This window comes from Populus alba, chromosome 12, assembly GCF_005239225.2.
Source record: "Populus alba chromosome 12, ASM523922v2, whole genome shotgun sequence".
Lineage (NCBI taxonomy): Eukaryota > Viridiplantae > Streptophyta > Magnoliopsida > Malpighiales > Salicaceae > Populus > Populus alba.
In genome coordinates this window covers 3640883-3649517 of record NC_133295.1, presented here as the reverse complement: position 1 = coordinate 3649517, position 8635 = coordinate 3640883, and the positions used below count along the sequence as shown (strand labels likewise).

General features: G+C 30.1%; 1 protein-coding gene across 1 annotated transcript; it reads right to left on the bottom strand.

Moving 5' to 3' along the window:
- LOC118044369 (membrane-associated kinase regulator 5) lies at positions 1-1689 on the bottom strand. The gene is made up of 2 exons (XM_035052636.2): positions 438-1689; positions 1-338 (listed from the first exon to the last, which is right to left on the bottom strand). The coding sequence occupies exons 1-2, from the start codon at positions 1426-1428 to the stop codon at positions 256-258; spliced, it is 1074 nt and encodes a 357-aa protein (XP_034908527.1). The 5' UTR covers positions 1429-1689; the 3' UTR covers positions 1-255.
- Positions 1690-8635: the final 6946 nt, after the last annotated feature.

The window sequence follows — 8635 nt, the reverse complement described above, 5'->3', positions numbered from 1 at the left end:
TACAACAAAAGATCCCAGTTTCAGACTTTTTCAAGTTTTCCCATGATGAACCATTACTTTACAGACAACAACATCAACAGCAGCTGGAATAATAAACCCTATTAACAAAAGCTACTAGCTCTCTCTACTTCTCTCTCATTTCTTTTCCTTTACATGATAAACCATGAAAAAAACCCTATAAAATTTCTTTTCTGTGTATATTTCCCGCTTGTGCTCTATTGAATTCCAAGAAACAGAGCTTAATTTCATTCCATTCTATTCACTTGATGAAATCCTTGGTGAAGACATTGATTTCTCGTGCGAAGGGTCACTTGCGAGTCTTGACATTAAAGAAGAATCTGAAAAAATAACGTACAAGAAATTATATTTTGATCATAATTTTAAAAACAATAAATCAAAGAGCACAAATGAACGAAAGGGCTATATTAGTTTATTACCTTTCGAAGAATTGAAAGATTTCTTGCAATGCAGGATGGCACTTTGAATCCCATCATGTTGTAGCAGCAGAGAATCATCTCTCCTACTCACAACTGGAGGGGAAACTCCTGTGGTCGCTGAAGCTGATTTGCTTTTTCCGAGATGCCTAGAAACCACTCTAATCCCAGCCGGAAAACTCCCCTGTTTCTCCTTCGCCGGCACAGTTGCCGGAGAAGATGACGGAGACCCGACTGATAACTCACTGGAGAATTTCATCTTGTCACTATGCTTCTTGGAAACCTTGATGTATAATGGTTTGATGAGCTTCAAGTACTTCTGTATCATTTCCTTCGAAAATCGCTTTGATGTATCATTGTCATCGGACTCATGAGGGATCTGCTTTCTCAAGCTGTTCTGTTTGGTGAAGAAAGAAATATTAGTGACCTCTTCAAGCTTGAACTTGACAGTGAAAAGCTTGTTGCTTTCATGCTTCTTGTTATTTGCTTTCAAGTACTCTGTCGCCCCTGTTTTCTCTGTTTTCTCTGATGCCATTGACTTCGATTTCTTGAACATGAGGATCTTAAACCTCGGAGCTGATTTGAGCAGGGAGATTGGAGACTGAGGTTTGAATGAAACGGGTTCAATAGGGAGGATTTTTCTCTTCGAAAAGAGATGATCAGTTGAAAGAGATGGTGGATGAAATATATGCTGCGGGGAGCTGCTCTCTTTGTGGGCTAAATTGTGGGGAGGTGCTTGTTTAGAGTCAAAGGTGTTGCTTTCCTTGTCTAGTGGGAGGTAGTTTTTTATGGTGGTGTTGCAGCTGCTGCTTTTACTGGTGTCAAAATCAGGCACAGTAAGTTCCAATTCAAAGAACGAGTCTTCTCCCTCCTCAAACTCACAATCTGTGAATGGGATCTCGGTGGTGTCATCGCTGCTTCCACTAGAGGGCCGGTTTTCTTTGTGGGAGGTGGTGGTGGGTCTCCAGAACCTGAGGAAGTAGAGAGCTTCCATGCTTGAAAGAAAATGAAAAGATGGGCGAGCTTTGAGAGGGGTTTGTTTGATGTTGGTTTAATTTAGGGTTTAGAGGCGGGGTTTTATAGGAGGTTAGAGAGGGAGAGACGGAACGTGGGGGGTTTTGGCCGTGAGATAAAAAACAGCGAGCTTTTGCACTTCGTTTTAGGATTTTGTTGTTTGTTATCGCAGCAAGAAAATGGCATTGCAGAGGGTAAAGCAGAGAGAGCGGGCAAGTGAGGTGAAGTTAATTTTGCTTTTCTTTTTTTCCTGCTTTTACAAGAGAGATAGATTGGTCATAAGTCAGGTTGCTTTTTGGAATTTGGACCATAATGTTTGTACGTTTGGTTGTTTTTATTTACGTGAAAGCTTTTTAACATCAACCATCACCTCTCATGCAAAAGACTCTGATTTTTCAAGGCAGAGAGCCTGCAACTTCAAGGTGTTATAATATTTTGGAGCTGTAATTTTGATTATTTTTTAAAAATTATTTTTAATATTAATATATCAAAATAATCTAAAAACATTAAAAATTTATTGATTTAAAATAAAAAATTTATTTTTAAAACACAAAAATATTTATGATAAATCTAACTGGCTTTTTTATTATTATTTTTATTTTGGTGCAGCCATAATTCTTCCACTAACTATTTATGCAATTAATGTGGGTGGTCATCGTCAGTCAATTACGAATCTGTAGTCTCCATTAGGCCACGTGAATAGTTTTGTAGGAAAATTTGTGTGCCTATGGATAGAGCTAGGCTCTCACAAAATCTTGATGGCGCAAATAGATGGGTGTGAAAATTACGAATCTGCATCAAATTAATGCTATTTTTAGTTTTTTTTATATAATTTTAAGGTGTTTTTATTAAAAATTTTAAAAAAATTATTTTAATTTATTTTCAAATAAATAATAATTTAAAAAAATACTTTACATCGTAAAATATCCTAACTTATTTTTATAATAAGTTGAAAATTACGAATCTGCATCAAATTAATGCTATTTTTAGTTTTTTTATATATAATTTTAAGGTGTTTTTATTAAAATTTTAAAAAAAATTAAAAAAAATTATTTTAATTTATTTTTCAAATAAATAATAATTTTAAAAAAATACTTTACATCATAAAATTACATTATAACAAAGAATTTTCTCTTTAATTAAAATCGAGGATAATAAACTTCACCCTTTTATCCCTACACAATATACAATAAAATTTTCAATCTTGTTTTTGAAAATTAATTGGCTATAATTAATTATATTACATTCGGGGCTTAGGGGCGGTGATTATTTTTTATATTGTAAAGTCTAAGCATGTCTCATTGAACATGTTGCTCTCATCAAAATTCCACCTTAGATGACACACATTAGAAAGTTTCGTATATCCAATAAAATATACGAGGTGAAGTGATTAATAGCCCGTTTGGTATTGAGATTCAACTTATTTTTTGAAAAATTTCAAACTTTTTTTTTGTTGCTAAAATTAAATGCGGTTTGTACTATTAGATCGTTTTGATGTGCTGATATCAAAAATAATTTTTAAAAAATAAAAAAATATTATTGGCATACTTTTTAGCATGAAAAGTTATTTGAAAAGCAACTACTACCACACTCCCAAGCACCCTCTAAATAAATTAGGTTCAACTCTTATTGACCCTTTTTTTTTCACAGATTAATTATATTTTAATTACCATATTTTTCAATATTTAACCCATGATGCCGGACTTTCCATTCCAGTACAAGTTTTGGAAATAAAATATCAAGTTGCCAATGTTTTTATAATAAGGAACCAGCAAAACAGTGATTTATTTGTTTAAAAATATTATTGTAATTAACCACCATGCCAATTATATATATATATATATATAGGTCTGTTTTCCTCGGCGAGGGATCATGGTCATGGCTACAAAAGAGGAGGAGGAGGGGGAGGAGGGCGATGGGAAACTTCCAAAAAGAGAAGGGAAAGCAAAATGAAAGAGAGAAAGGCCAAAAAGAAAAGACCCCGAAAAGAAGAGGAAAGCGTAGGGTCATGTTACATTTGGTAAAACACCACAGAGGACTACTTTACTTTTGCAGAGAGGGAGCCTCAAAAGATCTGCTACCTCAGAAAAATGGCTTCTTTTTACTGGGCAAAGTCATTCTTTTAGTTTTTTTTAAAAAAATATATATAAATTGATATATTTTTAATATTTATAGATGAGGTCAAAGTTAAAAATAAAAAATAAAATCAATCTTTACACCTCTTTTGGTTGATTCACTGTTTGGGAATGTGTGTTCTTTTAAATTTAAATTTTTTTTGTTTAAAATTAATTTTTTTATATTTTTATATTGTTTTAATATGTTTAAAATAGTTCAAGCTCAAGATAAATCAATGTGATTTTGATTTGGATTGCGCGCAGTTATAAACGATGTTTTAAAAAAATTTAATGTTTTTATATTTTTAAATTGTTCTGATTTGTTAATATTATATTATTTATAAAAAATAAATAATATTGAGTAATGACAAAAGCCAAGAAATCACGTGGTAAATAGGTGTAAGTAATTACAGGCCATGATTTTTAGCTGTTGTTGATACTGTAATGATGGCTGGATCTCTGGGGAAAATGAATTCATCTGTTCCTGGCAGAAGGTGAAGTCATTGTTATAATATCAGACCGGTCATCGGTTCCAATTTTCTGATTCATTGATTCAGAGTCTAGCAGGGGCTACGTCTTTTAAAACAACTATTTTTTATTAAAATAATATGGTTTTAAAATCAAATATTATTTTAATCTGAATCAATTCCTAACCGCGACCAGTGTCTTGGACGGGTAAATTTTCGAGATGGATTTTTGCCTCTCAAAATAGTTCTTAAATTAAAATAAAATAAAAGCTTAAGGAAAAGAGAGGAGATAAAAAAATAGATAGTGGTGTTTTTTATAGAAGAAAAAAAAAACATGCTTGTTATGAAATGAGAGATTTTGGTATTTTAATTGGGATATTTTATTAATGGATAGTTAAATATTAATTTTTTTAATTATTTCATCTTTGATTTTATTTATAATATTTAATTTAAAATTTTAATCTAATAAAAAAAATTTTAGAAACCTCTTAAATATAACAAATAAATTTTTAATTTGTCGGTGATTCTGTCTATAATATTTAATTTTAATTTTTAATTTAATAAAAACTTTTTGGAAATCCCTCAGATATCACCGACGACTTTTCAATCCGTTTGTGATTTCATGTGTACAGAACAGTAATTAACAGCACAATTGGAATATATCAACATAATTAATTTGTCAGTAATACCTTCTATAATTAACACAATGAACAGTGCCAAAGAAAATATATTAACTTACCGACAAATTTACAAACAGATTTTACCAATGATATTAACATGTCAGTAATATCGTTTATATAAATGGCACGTCATCATACTCTTTATTTTTTTTTATCATTTTTTTATTGTAATTTTCTCAGTATATAGCGAGAAAATATTTTAGTTGGTGTTTGTCGATGGATACAGTGAGGGAATATTATGTTGGCAAACTCACTACAATATACCAACAATAACATTCTATTGGTGTTTTTATTTGTATTTACTAATATTTTGATAGTGTATTTTGTTTAAAAACACATGTAAATTAAGGTAATGTTGTTGAAATCTTGAGAATTTTATTTGAAATATTATTGTAACCAAGAGATGAGCATGTGTGGGTGTTTACAAGTTTATTGTATGTTTATAGTTTCAATATGAACTCTAGATTTTCTTTGAAATATTTTTATGTTTAACTTTCCGTTCTTTTATTGAACTACTACATATAGAGATTCAAGATTGAACTTTGACATATGTCTAAAACTTCAGTTTGGATTGTAATTGAAAATAAAAGGGACATTTGAAGTGTTATAAACATAATTTTATAGGTAAAAATAACAATTTAGACGATCTAAATGTTCAAAATAGACTAATCAGAATACTCATCCCGTTCAAAATAACAATTCTATAGTTGCATAATAAAGTGTTTTTTTTTCTCTCCATTTCCATCTCAGTTTTGTTCGAGCAAGAGACATCTTAATGCTCAGAAACGGTGTAGTTTGAATGGAGAGAAGTCTCGACTTCCTGATGCAGAAACAGGCACCAAAACATTTTCGAAAGCCCAGGGGACATGAACTGTGGATTATTTTTGTCCGAAACTCCGTGACTCTCTGACCGAATCAATGAACTTCTGGCAAGCAAAGTGCTCGCCCTAACTCCAGGTCATGGAGGTTCATGTGATCCTCGAACTTCGCTCTGTCTCCTCGAGAAACCGTAGCTCGGGAATTGAAAGAGATGAGCTGTTATTGCTTGCTGTGAATTTGGCATGATCTTATGAAACCTGCAGCTTCGCTCTGTCTCCTCCAAAAACTGTAGCCTGGGAATTGAAAGAGACGAGCTATTATTGCTTGCTGTGAATTTTGCATGATCTTATGAAACTTGCAGCTTCGCTCTGTCTCTTTTTTTTTGTTTTTTTTTAAAAAAAGTTTGAGCAAACCTCATCTTTCAGAAAAGTATTTTATAGGTTTAGGTGAATGAATAAAATCTCGGCTGTTCAAGACTCTTATAAAAAATATATATCTTGAATTGAACTCGAAACTTATGATTCAGATCTTAAATTTTACTATACAGATTTCAAGTTTTTTATCCGCTACAACCCCTGTAACCTTCACTCTGTCTCCTCCAACCGTAATGATCATCACAACTCTCGTAAGAAAAGACCTGTGCATTTAATTATGACATTTTTAATATTTGTTTGTGGCATGCACGTCTTTGCTTAAGCTGAAGGTCTTTGAACGCATAAGCTGACACTGTTGTCCCATATATAATCTATTAACTAGAGTAGCTTACACATGCATTTGCAATTTTGTAGAAAACCCATGTGTATATAATGTGCAATTTTCCTGTACAAATCATATTCAACCACAAAAAAAAAACATTTATACCATAATAATTATCTACTAGAAATAATTGTCGTATTATCTTTACAAAAAAAATTAAAACTAAAATAACCTTGAAATCGAATCTAATTACCACCTCAACATCATAGTTAATATTATCTAGATTATAGATTGACATGTATTAATTTAAAATAATATTATTTTTAGATTTTTATACAAAATAAGTTAAAACAACTTAATTTTAATAAAAAAATATTAAAATTTTAATTAGATTAATTAAATTACAGTCTACTCATTAAATCAATCATTCACAATCCATTATATTTAATTTAGCCTAATTGGATATGTTATTGTTCAATTTAATTTAAAATATGGTATATAACAAAGGCAACAGCAAGAATGCTATAAATTATTTAAGGTGCAATATGAGCACAATTACAAAACCAATTCTTTGTTTTTACATTTTAAAAGTATTTTTGAAAAAAATTAAATTTTTTTATTTTTTTATTTACTTTAAATTAATATATTTTTAGTATTTTCAATTCATTTTAATTCGCTAATATAAAAAATAATTTTTAAAAATTAAAAACAATATTATTAATATATATTTTAAAATAAAATATTATTTAAAAAACAATCACAACTTAACATGCCATCAATTTTTTTTTTCCTTTTCCTTGCAGTCAACTCAACATGAATTCATTTTCCACTCAGTAGCACACTGTGACTTTTTGTACTTATTTCTTATCTTATACTCTCATGCTTCCTGTAGTTGTATGCGACTATGCGGGTCTCTGTCGCTCTGGTTTTTTTTATTCACAAATGATGGCTGGTCAAATTATTCCTTAAAGAATTTTGGTGATGGTGGGGTCTCTGTGTTTTAGCTTGAAAGGATCCATGGTTAATAAATTTTTAATATAATAAACTCTGTGTTTTAGCTTGAAAGGACGCATGATTAATAAATTTTTAATATAATAAACTTTTTTTCCCATTTAAATTACTAGGGGTAGTTTTGGAAGTGGTTATTCAAAGGAATGAAAAATCGAGCATAAAAAATTATGACAAAACCATACCTGGGGGGAAAAAATAAACATAACCATAATAATTTAAATCCCTATTTTATTGTATATGAGCCAATAGTTGTTTATAGAAAAACTTAGTTTTATGTTTAATAAACATTTTTTAATTATATTGCAATAAATTTTAATCAATGATGGCTAGAAAATCAGGTTTTAGGATATTTGGACCCAAACCTCATTTTAGCTCATTTTCATAAAATAAAAATAAAAATCCTAGATAAACATATTTACCATGATAAAACAAGTTGTAATCAATTTAAAAACAAAAAATAAAGTTGAATTCAAAAAGATTTTCCATGCTTCGTTTTTTTTTTTCTAACTTGATTATATATCCAAACTATCTTAATTTAATACACCTCTTCAAGACATGTCTATAAATAATTAAATACTAGGATTGATGTTGTTCGTCCCTGGAACATGGCCGTTTAAAAACGTTTTATCTTCATATGTTTTCTAGTGATTTTCTTTCTATTATCAACATCTAGAAACTAAAAATATCATAAAAATAAAATTTAATATCAAAATATAAATACTTAAAACAACACAAACCAAATAATGCAAGAAATAAAAAATTAAAAGACCAAGATATAATTTTACTTTGCACAATAGCAAACAAACATGATAGAAAGCCTGATAACTTGAAAGAGCATATATACTCTTTTAGTTTATTTTTATAATTATAATTTGCAATTGTAATTTTATCTCGAATGGAAGACTATCAAGAGAGGGAATCTAGGGCATGATTAACTGAGAGGAAGCTTCATTGAATGCCATGTTCCTTCACGAGAGACCACTTAAATCGAATTATTGAGCAGTTTATTGACTTCAAATAAGAAAAGCTAATTCAATAGTTGATTTGAGAACGAATTGGTATTTGAAACAAAATAATAAATGTTTTTTTTAAAAAAAATTATGAAAAATCCAAAAAGTTCCTTAAAAGTATGTCTTTGTCAATGAATATTTTTATTTGACACATTATATTGATTTATTTGACACGTTATATTTTGAATACAAATCCTATAAATAAATAATATTTTATGTGGTCGGGCCCAAGTCTCCTGAGGGGCATTTGCTCTCTCTACCACCGACAGTTGAAGCATAGTTAATTTGGGCTCAGTCGGTGAATCGTTCATTCCTATGATTGGACAGGCTATCATGCGCAAAGCCCAAGTTTATTCCCATTCTTAAGAAAGAACCTTTTTTTTGTTTAAG

Excerpts from the sequence above, each read along its gene's own strand:
- LOC118044369 (XM_035052636.2), bottom strand. The coding sequence starts at position 1,428 with ATGGAAGCTCTCTACTTCCTCAGGTTCTGGAGACCCACCACCACCTCC. Across the intron at positions 339-437 it reads ATCTTTCAATTCTTCGAAAG|ATTCTTCTTTAATGTCAAGA; the intron begins GTAATAAACTAA and ends TTATTTTTTCAG.